The 14,330-nt window shown below is 43.5% G+C and overlaps 1 protein-coding gene and 2 long non-coding RNA genes across 3 annotated transcripts in view; 1 reads left to right on the top strand and 2 right to left on the bottom strand.

Moving 5' to 3' along the window:
* LOC102007168 overlaps positions 1–4,584 on the bottom strand; it is a 14,322-nt gene extending 9,738 nt beyond the window's left edge. The window contains exons 1-2 of the long non-coding RNA XR_265130.2: positions 4,025–4,584; positions 2,072–2,132 (exon numbers count right to left, since the gene is read on the bottom strand). This is a non-coding gene — a long non-coding RNA (uncharacterized LOC102007168). The remainder of the gene's footprint in view (positions 1–2,071; positions 2,133–4,024) is intronic.
* Positions 1–7,496, bottom strand: part of LOC102008798 — a 66,644-nt gene extending 59,148 nt beyond the window's left edge. Inside the window, exon 1 of the long non-coding RNA XR_001232541.1 lies at positions 7,433–7,496. This is a non-coding gene — a long non-coding RNA (uncharacterized LOC102008798). The remainder of the gene's footprint in view (positions 1–7,432) is intronic.
* On the top strand, positions 6,394–8,893 carry Lor (loricrin). Its single transcript, XM_005414606.2, has 2 exons — positions 6,394–6,499; positions 7,504–8,893. Exon 2 carries the CDS (start codon positions 7,527–7,529, stop codon positions 8,652–8,654), a length of 1,128 nt encoding a protein of 375 aa, XP_005414663.1. The 5' UTR covers positions 6,394–6,499; positions 7,504–7,526; the 3' UTR covers positions 8,655–8,893.
* The last annotated feature ends 5,437 nt before the right edge of the window (positions 8,894–14,330 follow it).

Genomic DNA, 14,330 nt, shown 5'->3' with positions numbered 1-14,330 from the left:
CTAAGGGCCGGCGCGCAATAGCGCTCACCGCCGCATGGCTCCCCATGCGCTGGGGGCCCACCCTCCGGGAGCCAGCAGGTAGGAAGCTAGCCAGCCAGAAGGGTGGCGCTCCCCACCCGCAGCTCCCTGTGCGCCGGAAGCCCTCCTTCCGGGGAACCATGAGGCCGGGAGTGAGTCGCCGGTCCAAAGACCGGTGCTCCCCGCCAGAGGCTCCCTGTGCACTGGGGGCCCACCCTCCTCCATGGGAATTTAAATCAGATTCTATGCCCCTGGGCAGTGAGACTAAATTCTTACCCTCTCCTTGGCTGACCAACAAATATTTATCAATATTTATTCTGAGGTTCAGCCCTGAGTTAGATGAAGATATGGAGACTTAAGGGATCCAGTCTCACCTGGATGATACTCCCAGCTCAGAAAGGAACGTCCCCAGAAGCCAGACATGAATCATAGTTTCATACTTTTTTGCTTGGGATTATCTGAAGACAGGGACAGAACCAAATGAAGTAACTACAGACCCCTAATCAAACTAGTCATTCTCACTTTTTTAAGCAAAGAGAAGGCTTGTACCTCAATAAGACTTCAACAGACTGAGCTGCTGAAATAAAGAACATATTTTGAATAATAATCAAAAATTAAGAGTAATCAGCAAGCTTGTTAAACAAGGTTTACTGGCCATATCAGAGACTGGATCCAGATCCGGTCTTCAATTGTAAATCCTGTTTGCTACCTGTGGGCAAGAGAGAAGTCACACCCAAAGCCTATTGCAGCCACAGGGAATTCCTGAAAATAGTATTTAAGAATCAAAACTGGGTTTGAAACCAAAGTGGACACAATTCTTAGCTTGCCTTGTTTTTCAGTGATCCCCATTAAAGGGGAAATACCTCAGTGTAGGTCACCTAAAGTGACACATGATTAAAAGGCATGGATTAAAGCTTTTTAGGGCAAAGATGCCAGTAGACTCTAAGACTGAACTGTACATGATCTTTTCTTTTTGTCATACTGATTTTCTGATGCTGTTTGCCTCAAGATTCAATTAAACACAGAGAATCTACCCAAAGGAAATCTGGGGACTGACTGGTTGAAGAGCCAACATTCTTAGACCAGCAACAACCATTATATACCTGAGAGGCCTCAGGCAACATTCCCTAACCCAGAACAGGACTGGGGAAGACAAATACTGTTCACTACTCCTCCCTGCTCATAAAGTTTATATAAGAGGGAAATGCAGGCCCTAAGCCCTCAGGCTATAGAACAGCTTGCTTAACTGTGAAAGCTGGGATTTGCCATATCAGCAATTTACTTCCAGGTCCAGAGGCTAGTGTGCACAGGTCAGCAGCTTCTCTCACTTAGTGGCTCAGCTACAATACTTTTACTGTCAGTGTATTCCCACTCACACTGCCAGCACTAACAGGACCTCTTATTAGGAGAGAGTAGAAAATCACAACCTAGCCTGCAGTGGAAAGAGTAATGACATTGGTGTCTAGAGATCCAGGCTGCAGTTTCTGTCCTGCTGCGTACCCCTAGGAAATGATTTAACCTCTCTGGGCTGTGAGTTCTTCATCAACCTCCACAAATCAAAGGGTTGAGTCTCTATATGCCCCTTTTGGCACCTGCAGTCCAACAGTGCATAATACTGCCCCAGAACAGCGGGGAACACTAATGACAAAGTACCCTCTGTCCCCTGCCTCTCAAAGGGTATGAACCTGGTGTGCCTGGGAGGCATCCCTTATCCCTTTCCTATGGATCCAAAGATAAAAGGTACACTGTGCCTTGAAAGAATGCAAGATTCAGAACCCAAAGACTTAAGTCTAAGTCCTGGATTTACCACTCTAAAAATTGTGAGAATTTGGGAAAAATCCTTAGCCTCTTCAAGCCACTTTTACATCCAGAAATGAAGGTAACAATTCCCTGGGCATACAAGACTGTTAGGAGGTTAACACACAATAAACACAGGCCATAAGCCAAAGAGTGTCCACACTGGAAGTGTCCAGACCCACGCAATTGTAGTGCTGGGTGCAGTTTCCTGTGTACACTGCGAACTCCTTGGGAAGCTTTGAACTCTGGCTCTTACCCTGACAGAGTGAGCTCCAGGAGAATCCAAAAGTTCGTACATCCTGATAAAGCCCCAGGACCTGAGGATTTTAAGACACAGAGTAAAAAAGTAATGAGAAGCCTGCTCCAAGGACAACTCTAACTTTAAGAGGTATGTCATAAGCAGGATATTACTACTACAATCTATCCCTTAAATTCTGGGAAAGGGAAAGTAGTGTGGGATATGGAATTGGTGGTGGGTTGATGCCAGGAAAGCTGGCAGGAGGAGAAATTCCATTACACAGCAGTTCTCCTTGATAGCTGTTGTCCCCGCTTAACATCCAGGCACAACCACTCCTTCAAACTGCTGGCCAGCACGGCTGGAGAGAGAAGGGAAGTAGCCACCCCAGAGGCTACTTATACTTACTTCCTGGGCCAGGACAGTAGAAAAAAATTGTTTCCATTCTATGGAAGTGTAAAGGGCTTCCAAAGCTTTAGTCCCACCCTGCCAAGCTCCCAAGGCCCTGGCCTGCATATATGTTATTCTTCATAAACTACCTGTTGCCCTTTTAACTTCAGTTACATGAGAACTGTGTGGTTTTGGCTAACAGTTTTGACAAACAGGCTTGTATCGTATCAAAGTGTCAGTGTGGGGCCCAGAAGGGCAGGTGTCATGTACCTCAGATCCAAGAAGCAGCCTTCTGGGCCCTCCTTTCCTATATCCCCTCCAACACAGCTTGTGAAGGTAGCAGGGCTGTGAATCATGGAACTAGATATCCTCACATCACCTTCTTTCCCTCCTCTCCTGCCCTGAAGATGCCTGTATAGGAAGTTGAGTCTGGGGCTGGGCGTGGTAGCACACGCCTGTAAGCCTGTAATCCCAGCACTTGGAAGGCTGAGGCAGGAGGATCTCTGAGAGTTCAAGACCAGCCTGGGCTACAAAGTCAGCTCAAGGCCAGCCTGAACTGCATAATGAGACCCTGTCTCAACAAGACAAAAAAAAAAGGAAATTAAGTCTGCTGCAAAAATAAATTAAACTGAGATGCAAGGAGTCTCCAACTTTTTTTGTGGTTTATGAATCAGAACCTGAATTTTCTCCAAAGGACTTATCTATGATCAAAGATAAGCCTCAATGTGTCCTTAACACCATGGACTGCCACAACCTTTTGAGAGGAACCGTTTCCCCCCAAAATAAGTTCTAACCAGAAAATAATCAGCCATGCAAACTAGAGATCAAAAATGCCAGTTTCAATCACCTTGCCTTACCCGTCATTATAAAGTAGCCGCCGAGAAGACAACAGTGAGGTATAATCTTCTCCATGACACTGGCTATCACCATGAATGACCAAAGCTTATTTTCGGGTTAATTCTTACTTTCAAGGAAATATAGAGTTCACACACACATAGCCCTCCTATATGGGGCCTGCCCATCAGACAGATATTGAGAGAACTGTCAGAGGAAGCATAGTGAATTTCTACTAGCCGAAAAATGTCATTTGTATAGGTCTCCCTGGATTACCTACAATGGGTCTGTTCACTTACACAATAGCTGGGTTGAACCTGTAGTTTCAAACTGATTCCACTTCTAATCATCTGAACGGATCATCTTTCCACCACTGTCAGTGAATAGGCCTCAAAAATTCCAGTGATCTGTCCCCTCTACAGATATAGGTACAGTCAGGAAGCACAAAGATACAGGTACAGACAGGACCTAATCTGTCATGTTGTGCAAGCTGGACATGCTAGCAAACACACATTTCAGGGTTAAGTGTATAAAGGCTGTAAGTCTTAAAAATCTGGCATACCAAGTCTTAGAAAACCTCACACACCTATGTGTCATAATCCTACAATGGCCTATCATTTGCCAGCTGATATGATAAAAGGTGATAATCAGTTACTGTCCAGATACCCCACTAGGATTAGAAAACATGCTTGTATAGACACACCTCATGCAAGATTAGTGCAAACTGAGAAACACAAGATTTGGTATTACCTCTTCTCTGAGGCTTATAGCATAGTGCTCAGCAAGCTGTGTTGGCTGGATTAATGAATAAAGACTTCAATCTGGACCTTAAAAGGGATCTTAAAACTGACAGAAAAAAGAGAGAAAATATCTTAACAATCTTAGAAAAACATAAGCCTCCAAAACCAACATGCAAGAATGAAATCCTGTCATTCTGGACACCACAGATGAAACTGGAGGACATTATGTTAGGTGAAATAAGACACAAAAAAGACAATTGCTAATTAAGAAAAGAGAAGAAAGGATGTAATAGGTACGGAGATACAATTAGGCAGGAAGAATAAGGTTTAGCATTTTATAGCATACTAGGATAACTATCATTTATAACAATTTATTATGTATGTCAAATAGCAAAAAGCTCAAAAAGCTTGAAAGTGCCCACACAAAAAAATGCTAATCACCTCTGATTTGATCATTTCACACTATATGAATGTGTCAAATTCTCATACACACAACTATCATGTGTCAAGTAATAAAAAATGTTTAACTAGATAATTGAAGACTATTACCTGTTTGGGGCCATCTGTGCTTGAGAGTCCCATATTTTAGAATTCCATAGAAAAGTAATGACTTCCTCAAAAAATCTGTCATTTTGACACATGAGGATATGAAAGAAAACATTGCAGCCTCTTATCACCACTTTTATAAGAAACTGTATTTTAACACACAAAAAAATAGGAAAGCCATGATTTCAGAATTACAGACTTTTCTTCCTATAAATGCTCTGTCAACATCATTTTACTTAGATTTCTACTAAGGACTGATGAACACATGGTAATGGGTCAATGTGGGCCACAGATCAGTGTGGGAGCCATAATCCCTTTCTCCCATGTGGCTCATAAAATAAATGGTTCCTTTTCCTACTCATGAGATTGTTTCCCTCCAAAACCTCCAAGGTGCTTCAGCTTCAAACAGAGAAAACTGCCTTTTCCAACAGATTCTGACTTCTCTCTCCTAGGTGTTGTTGAAGGAGAGAAACACCTGGATTCAGCTGAGTTCTTGCCATCCAAATTGAAACCAGTGCCACAAGTTTCTGAAAGCCACGTCTAATCAGGATCATTTGAATTATTAAAACTCCACCATAATTAACAGTCAGTTTCTTATTGGATCAGTTGTTTCAACACATAGCTGGGCGGAATGAAGTTTGAATGTGATACCTTAAATAATAACAACTGAGTTCCAATGATGAAAGAAGGGAGAGCTTGCTGTTCTACAAACACAGAAGTGATGCTTCCGGCCCAGAGTCAACAGAGAAGTTTTGAGTTAATCTCCTAAGAGAAGACTTGAGCTTGTCTCAAACCATTCATGGACTCCTTTCTGGCTTTAGCACCCAAGGTCAAGTGAGATTGGAAATAAGGATATGCAGTTATGTGACAAAACAACAGAAAAGACAGCATCACTTCTTCACTTTAAGTAACTATTCTCTTTCTACATGCCTGTACAATAGGTATTACTATCCCTATCTGATAGACAAGTAACTGAGCGTCAGAAAACTTGATCATTCAACAGTCAAGAAATACTTGCCCAGTGCCTCCCGTATGTAGGCACTGCATAAAGAGCTATGACTTAGCCCAGCTGGCAAATAACAAAGGCAGCACCCAAACCTAGTCATGTAACCTCAAATCTATTCCATTCCATGGCTACCCCTCTGGCTGAGGTCAGCGTTGCTGCAAGATACCAAAGTCAAAGGGTCATGGCAACAAGGACTATACAGTCCATCTCTTCAGTCTGCACCTCTGCAAAGAAAGTCAATACTGAATTCCAGTGACTGCTTTCTCCACAGACAATTCAGAGTAGCCCCTAGTGTCACTTAGTTACAGCACTGTCCATGATGTGCAGTCCAAGAACTGGGAGCTGGGACCCATGTACACTTACAACTCAGTAGCTAGGACAGAAACATTCCAGCAAAGCTCTCATGAAACACAGGAGGAAAATTCTGGCAAAAGAAAACAAATTCTAAAGTTCTCGGGTTTCCAGACCAGTAAGATCAGAAGCCATGGGATCTGAAAGGTCCCACTCCTTGTATCAAGGACTGAGATCTCCAGTTTGATTCTCATAGGCTGCCTCACACATCTGGGACCTATGCCTCAAGCTGGTTATATGTGCCCCATTCCAGAGGTGCTGGAAACAATGTCTGCCATCCACTCAGGCTGGCCATTGCCACTAACCAGCCTGCTCCACAGTTACATCAGAGAAGGGGCCAGTCATACACTAAGCTGCCCATCTCAAGAATGCCAAAATCTTCATGAATGGGCCACCCTGTGCCTGCAATCTCAAGGAGGTGGGGCCAAGAGCTGTGGGTCACGTTAAGTGAGGTTAAACACGAGAGGTTGGCCTGATCAATAGATGAGTCAGGATAGGCAAAGAGTATAAAACCTCAGGAGTTCCAGTGCTTCTCACATCGCCAGCAACTCCTCTCCTCACTCACCCTCCCTGGTGCTTTGGGTAAGTGGGGATTTACTGGCTCTCCTCTTCCTAGCTGGACTTCAGTGGATGGGGACTCTCTCCCCTTTGGAAGTTACAGGATATTTACCTTCCTTCTGTACTGCACTCATACTAAGAGGGAAGGTGGAAAGGGATGGGATGCTGAGTTCTTGGTCTTCTGGTTACAGTGTAATCTATACCAACCAGAGACTATCACCTGCCTCTCTGGAACCCTCAAAGGAGCAATAATAGCGCTAGAGACAGAGAGGGATTCTGCGGTGGAGGTCCAAGGGCTGGCTAACCTCATAAAACAGGAGGCGGCGCTGAGCCCCAGGTTAGAGAATATGGAGAATGATTTAGAGGACGCTGCTGAGAAGGATGTTAGGTGCCTGGCAGGAGATGCATGTCCAAAGGACCACCTAGGTCCTCCTCCCTGTGCCCAGGTAAGGCCAAGGAAGACCTTGTCTTTATTAATAACTAGTCATTGGGTCATAGCCTCACTCAATGGAAAAAGGCCAAGAATTTGAACTCAAGACTTTGCAAAAAAAGGGATGTAACAGTCCTCTGGCACCCCAGCATATCTCCTTAGATTGTGCTGGAAATGGTAAAATCCTCCTTCCTAAGTAGAGATTTGTAGTAATTTTCTATTTGAACTTAAAAGTTCAAATAGAAATCAGTATTAGGACTGGAAGAAGCCTGTTCAAACCGTCTCATTTTACAGAAGATGAGAAGCAGCAAGTGTGGGTGATCTGCCCTAACAACACATCACAGAGCTCAGGCAGAGCTTGGAGGGGGTAGGTGCCAATAACTCGACTATTTCAACTTGGCCAAGAGCTTTCTAAGACAGGAATCAACTCCTTCCCAAAAGTAGCAACACAGCTGAAAGTTGGGGCTCCTGAAAGGAACTTGGAGCTTAACCAAGCAGACTGCTTTCAAAGCAGGGAGGTTTGTTACCATGGATACAGCTGCATCCTTCACCGTGCTCTCGTGGCTGGTCCAGTGATGCTTTTCCGCTCTTCTTTCAGGGTGCCCTTCCTCCTCAGACAAGATGTCTCACCAGAAAAAGCAGCCCACTCCCTACCCTCCAATTATTTGCAAGACCTCTGGCGGTGGAGGCGGTGGCGGCGGCGGCGGCGGCGGCGGCTCCAGCTGCGGCGGCGGCGGCAGCTCTAGCTGTGGAGGTGGCTACTCCGGCGGCGGTTCCAGCTGTGGAGGGGGCGGTAGCTCCGGAGGAGGCATCAAGTACTCGGGCGGCGGAGGCGGCGGCGGCGGCGGTGGCTCCAGCTGCGGCGGCGGCTACTCCGGGGGCGGCGGCGGCTCCAGCTGTGGCGGCGGCTACTCCGGCGGCGGTTCCAGCTGTGGGGGTGGCTCCTCCGGGGGCGGTGGCGGTGGGTCTTCCAGCCAGCATTATCAGAGCCAGAGCTACGGCGGCGGTTCTTCCGGGGGCGGTTCCAGTTGCGGCGGCGGTTCTTCCGGGGGCGGTTCCGGTTGCGGCGGCGGCTCTTCCGGGGGCGGGTCTTCCGGCCAGCATTACCAGTGCCAGAGCTACGGTGGCGGCTCCTCAGGGGGCGGTTCCAGTTGCGGCGGCGGCTCTTCCGGGGGCGGCGGCTCTAGCTGTGGCGGGGGCTCCTCTGGAGGCGGCGGCGGCGGCGGCTCCTCTGGCCAGCATTACCAGTGCCAGAGCTACGGCGGCTCCTCCGGGGGCGGTTCCGGTTGCGGCGGGGGCTCTGGAGGCGGCGGCGGCTCTGGCTGTGGCGGGGGCTCTGGAGGTGGCGGCGGCTCCTCTGGCCAGCATTACCAGTGCCAGAGCTACGGCGGCTCCTCCGGGGGCGGTTCCGGTTGCGGCGGCGGCTACTCTGGAGGCGGCGGCGGCTCTAGCTGTGGCGGGGGCTCTGGAGGTGGCGGCGGCTCCTCAAGCCAGCATTACCAGTGCCAGAGCTACGGCGGCTCCTCTGGGGGCGGTTCCGGTTGCGGCGGCGGCTCTTCCGGGGGCGGCTCCAGCTGCGGTGGGGGTTCCTCTGGGGGCAGCGGCTGCGGAGGGGGTTCCTCTGGGGGCGGGGGCGGCTCCAGCTGCGGAGGTGGCTCCTCTGGCGGCGGCTCGTCTAGCGGTGGCAAGGGCATCCCAATCTGTCACCAGACCCAGCAGAAGCAGGCGCCTAGCTGGCCATGCAAATAAGGCCCCCTGGATGCCGCGGAGACAAAGGAGCTGGAGGTGTTCTCCGTGGGCACCGATGGGCTTAATGTTCTCTTGATACTGCTCAAGGTTTCCAAATTTTTTGGTGTCTCTACCTACCTAGAAGAAGCCATCGAGTTCTCAAAATGCATCTCATTCTGCAGTTTTTCCTTCTTAGTTTCTGTATGACTACCTCCAATTCCAGTGCCTCTTCAATCAATAAATTTTGCAGTTCATGAGAATCTCTGGGTCTCTAGCAGTCTTTGTAGCTTCAAATTAATCTGTTCCATTCTGTTTTTTCTTTCTTTTCATTCATTCATCCACGCTGTCGTTAACATTCTATTTGGGGGAGGTCGAGTAACAGAAGTTGGCAGTGGAGAAATGGCTAGCAAACGATGACTAAAGATGTAAACAGTCTGGTTTAAGGCTTATAACCACGAATTGAACCCCCAGACGAAGATCTGTTAAAGTACCTTACTAAACAGCCTGCAAAAAGCTGAGTAGCCACTAGGGGCGAGGGTGTGCTCACTGAACTCAGTTTTTAAAAGATAGGCTGTCCTGGAAAGATGCGCTCTCTCATAGTCCAGCGTTTATTATGCAGACTCTATAAACAAAGGGGCTATCCATTAAGAACGTTAGCCTATGCTACCCAAGCTCACAAGAGAAAGAAAGAATATATCAGATATTCATGAGTCTCAAATGTGTGAGGCACTTTACTAGGACAGAAGGAAGTAGGGAAGCAAGTCCCTGCCGTCTTGGAGGAATGTCATCCAATTTAGGAAGGCACAGCATAAGTGTATGAGATGTATCACTACCAGAAAGTCCATGAGAAAACAGGAGGCTTTCTAATCAGCAAGGAAGAAGCTACAGGTGCTCCAAGAATATGATAATTGCATAGCTCAGCAGAGATGTCAAATTAGCCTGACCAGGCGCTCTTTTGTATTTTAGTTTTATCGGCTTTAGGTAAATGCTAATTTATTGATTTTCTCAAAGCAAAACTACTATACCAGTAAGCCAAGGCCCCCTCTCTACTTGGTCACTGCTACAAACTGAAAAATAAATTCTCCCCAACTCTCTACCATCTAGAATCACCCACCACCACTTTCATCATTTTACATTAGAAATTTGCAGAGATCAAGAACAAGTAGCAGCTTTAACAATATAATAATCCACTTATTTTTAAATGAATGAAAAACTTTCAATTCTAGAGAAAATGAAATGGATGCATTTGTTCCTATTGATCCTATTTATTAGCGCTAAACTATCCAATCATAGCATATAAAACATACAGGACTTCGAACGGAGGAGAGAATCAGAATTGCTGGAGTCCCCAGAATGAAAGAAGTGACACAGCTGAATTCCTTGAGTTTTTGCCTACTAGGTGTCCCAGATTGAGCACTAAAAAGTATCTAACCAAGATATGCTGACATGCAGAAAAAAGTACTGCCCCCTCCTTCTTTATCCAAAGGATCAGGAAAAAGCATAGCAAGATTGACAATTCTTTGACAACATCTACCCTTTTTCAACCACCATGGAAAAATATGAACAGGAGCCCTGAGCTTTCACGCTTAAAGGAGTCAACATGAACTTATGAAGAGGTAAGGAGATGGTACACTTCTCACACACATTGGTGTGGTATTAGCAGAGGTCTACAGTAATAGAGGATTTAAATAAGATATAGAGTCATATAATACCCAAAAGGTACATCATATACACATCAATCACTTGTCATAATAACAGAAAAATCTTGAGTTTAATGAAAAAGGCCAAATCAATAAGATTCTAGCACATTTTGGAATTATCAAGATATTTAAAGAAACTATTATAAAACTGCATTAAGAGGCTTCAAACACACTTGAAATAAATGAAAAAAAAAAGATACAAAAAAGATGGAAAGAAATATAACCTATTATAGAACTGAAATTTATAACTGACAATAGCCTCAGTAAAAAGGAGATGATGGAGTAAAGAACTCAAAAAGATTAACTGATCAATAGACTGGAAAAAGATAAGAGATTCAGCAATCTTTGAGACAACAAAAGATTTGGCATTTGTGTCCGAATCCCACAGGAAGAGAAGGAAGTGTGAGCTGAAAATATTAGAAGAAATAATGGATCACAGTACCACAAACACAATCAAAAAAAATTTGAAAACAAATTTGGTGGGCTGATAAATCTTCAGCTTCAGAAAGACTCAAAAGGACAAGACATTTCTTGTCACAAAGCATAAAGGCCAGAAAAAAAGGGCACATTTTTCAAATGATAAAAGAAAACTGTTAACTCCATACTGAATAATACTGTATTCAGTAAAAATACCCTTCAAGAATGAAGATAAAACAAAGATAGTTCTTATGAAAGAAAACAAAGGACATGTGTTGCCAGCAGATCCATCCAAACAGAATGGCTAATGGAAGTTCTAACAAAAAAGAAATAATAGAAGAAGCCCTGAGGAACATCAGGAATAATGAAAAAGGGACATGAGGAGAAGATCAACATGGCCAGCTAGGGTACTGCAGCAAGTATATGGACTCTGGACTGCACTGGAACAGGCAAGTACCTTGAGACCTGAGGCAAGGGCTACAGAGAAAGTAAGGTATAGGAGGGTGGGCAAGTGGAAAGATAAACTCACTGGACAAAATCCAACATAAGGGGAATTTGGAAGAGAAGGTAGGCTGCTCCTGGATCTTGGCACCCCTTACACTACAGAGCCAGGATACAGCCATTTCAGAAGAGGGAGAGACCAGGCATTTTAATGGTGACCAGGAAGTTGGAATAGGCTCACAATCACTCTAACCTGTATATGGGAAGAGGATCAGTGTAAGTGACATATTCACAGAGGAGGGTTTCAGAAAGAATGAATTGGGAGACAAACGTGCCACTGGGATTAGAGACCTGAATCTAAGTGCTGATAGAACTGACACCCAAGAACCATGTGAATAAGCTATGTCTGGATTCAGTGGCACTTTGGGTAGGGAGGAGTCTTACCCAACCCAGAAATAATCACTTGTCCATACCCCATACAGTGGAAGTACAGGGCTTGAGGTGGCATCTACTGTGCTGCCTAAGCTAGCCCACAAGAGCGCATGGGAAAGTACTCAGCACTCTGCCAGGCCTGGGAGCTGGGGGGCTTCACTAAAGTTTTTCCATTACAGCAGGATGCTCTTGGGACTGTAACTGGTAAAAACCTGCAGGCAGAGGAACAAAAGTTGCACCTACGTCAGAGAGCTTCTGGCAATATACTAGGCAAAGAAGTGTGAAGGGAAAACATGCGACAACTGCAAGATTTGCTCTGCATTGAAGGGAGAATAGTAAGAGGAATCTGGAGGATGTCAATAGAGAACCCATTAATAGGCAAACTAGACCACATCTTTCACCAAATTAACTGAGGGTCAAATCTTGGGACTGCGACAAAGGCCTAGAGTTAGCCACACCCAACACAAAGCTCATAACTAGGAGGCAGGATCAGAGCCATTCACATCAGCAGAAATCCTTGCTTCAAGGCATGAAACTAAGTAGACCAAAGGAAGAACCTGTTTTGGAGGCCTGTAATCAGACTGATTGCAGCATAAAAAGAGATGTGTGGATATTTTTGTTGGATGCTATCGCAACTGTGTGAGGATTTCTATTTGTTTCTTTGCTTGTTTGTTGTTTTGGTTTGGTTTGGTTTGGTTCTTGCTGTATTCTTATTATTATCATTATCATCATCACATCATTATTATTGTTTTAATTTAGTTTATATTTTCTTTCTTTATTCTGATGTCTCTCTTTTGACCTTTTTTCCCTATTATTTTTCTTCTCTCTTCCTCATTTTCTCATCCTCTTATCTTCTCTTTCCATATTTCATAATATATATAGATATAGATATAGTATTTGTATATGAGTAAAAGAGAATAAGAATTAACCAGTGCTTTAACTTAAATAATACCTTTCATGGGTTCATCAGTGTAACCTTTACCAAAATTGTGCATAAAGGACAATTGTGCAAACAAAGCTGAGGATACAAACATACTGACTGGTTCCAACACTGCATACAAAAGAGAAAAGAAATACGCCTGCAAAAACTCCCAACACCCCCAGAGCAGATACAACGGGGAACTATGGAGAGGTGGAATACGGCTGAAGTATATAAAATGATCAAGTAAGAAGCAAAGAAACTCAAGGAGCTCAAAGATGATATAACCAAACAGAGGAACATGATTGAATAAACTGATCAGTGAACTTAAAGAAGAGTCCAATAACAATTAGAAGAGCCATCTAGAACCACTCAAAACATGAATCACAAATTTACCAAAGAATTAGAGTCCATGTAAAGGTACCAAACAGAAATCTTGCGTTATAAGAATTCTATTGAAGATATGAGAAGAAGTGACCAGTGGGAAGAAAAAAAACCAAGAATAGTATATCTAGAAGATAGGTCTGATATGCAAAATCATGTACTCAGATGTATGTTAAAAATAAGACTGTATGGTACAAACAATAAAAACACTCATTTCAGAAAAAAAGACAGAAAGGAAAATTAATCACACAGCTACTAGATGATACAAAGAAGTCTCACCTAAGACTAACTGGAGAAAAAATTCAGAGAAGAGCACACATAGAATAAAAAAAAATCTGTTTACAGAAATTATAGCAGAAAAATTTCCAAGTATGTGGAAAATATTCAACATACACATAAATGAGGCATATAACTCCCAAGTAGGAAAAAGACTAGAATGGGAGAAGGGGAAAGGAAGGAAGTAAAAATAAAGAAAAAATACAATTTAATTATACTATTGGTGTCTCTTAGTTCATAGAAAAGGAAGGTATGCACTAATATCAATTGGAAAAATTTTTGTGCCTGTATCTTTTACTCTGAGTAACTACTCTAAAGATAATAATATGCAGCGTATTAACTATTGTTATTATTCTATTATCTCATTGTGAAATTTTGTATTACTTTTTTCATAAAATAAAAAAATTAAAAATTTCAAATAGTCATAAAACATGCTTAAATAAATACAAAAGAATTGAAATTATTCCATGCTTTCTATCAGATCATAGTGCACTAAAGCTAGAAACCAATGGCAAAGGAAAGCCACAGAAAACTTACAAACACCTGGATATAAAATGACACATTCTTGAAGCATTTATGAGTCACAGAAGAAATTAACAACTCCTAGAATCAAATAGTAAAGCCAGTGCAACATACTAGAACTGATGAGACCCAAGGAAAATAATCCTAAGAGAGAAAGTTAATACTGTGAATGTTTAGATTAGAAAAATAGAATGAGCTCAAAGTTAATACTGTGAATAAATTAAATTAATATGAAAGTTAATACTGTGAATGTTTACATTAGAAAAATAGAATGAGCTCAAACAAATAGCCTCATGGTTTATAAAGTTCCTGGAAAAACCAGAATAGTCTAAATACAAACTTAGCACAAGGAAAAAAATAAAGATCAGAGTGGAAATTAAAATTGACTAAGAAAACAATGCAAATAATGAATAAATCATAGAACTAGTTCTTTGAAGAATAAAGAAAATATCCAAACCCTTAACCAAACTTACCGAAAGAAGGAGAAAAAGACCCATATCAATGGATAGACTCACCAGGCATGGTGGCACAGTCCTATAATCCCAGGACTCAGGAGGCTGAGTCAGGAGGATTGTTGTGAGTTTGGAGACCAGTCTGGACTACAAA

This window comes from Chinchilla lanigera, unplaced genomic scaffold (assembly GCF_000276665.1).
Source record: "Chinchilla lanigera isolate Chin_1 unplaced genomic scaffold, ChiLan1.0 scaffold00191, whole genome shotgun sequence".
NCBI classification, from domain to species: Eukaryota; Metazoa; Chordata; class Mammalia; order Rodentia; family Chinchillidae; genus Chinchilla; species Chinchilla lanigera.
Note: the sequence above shows the minus strand (reverse complement) of the source record. Positions and strands in the feature narration are given on the sequence as shown.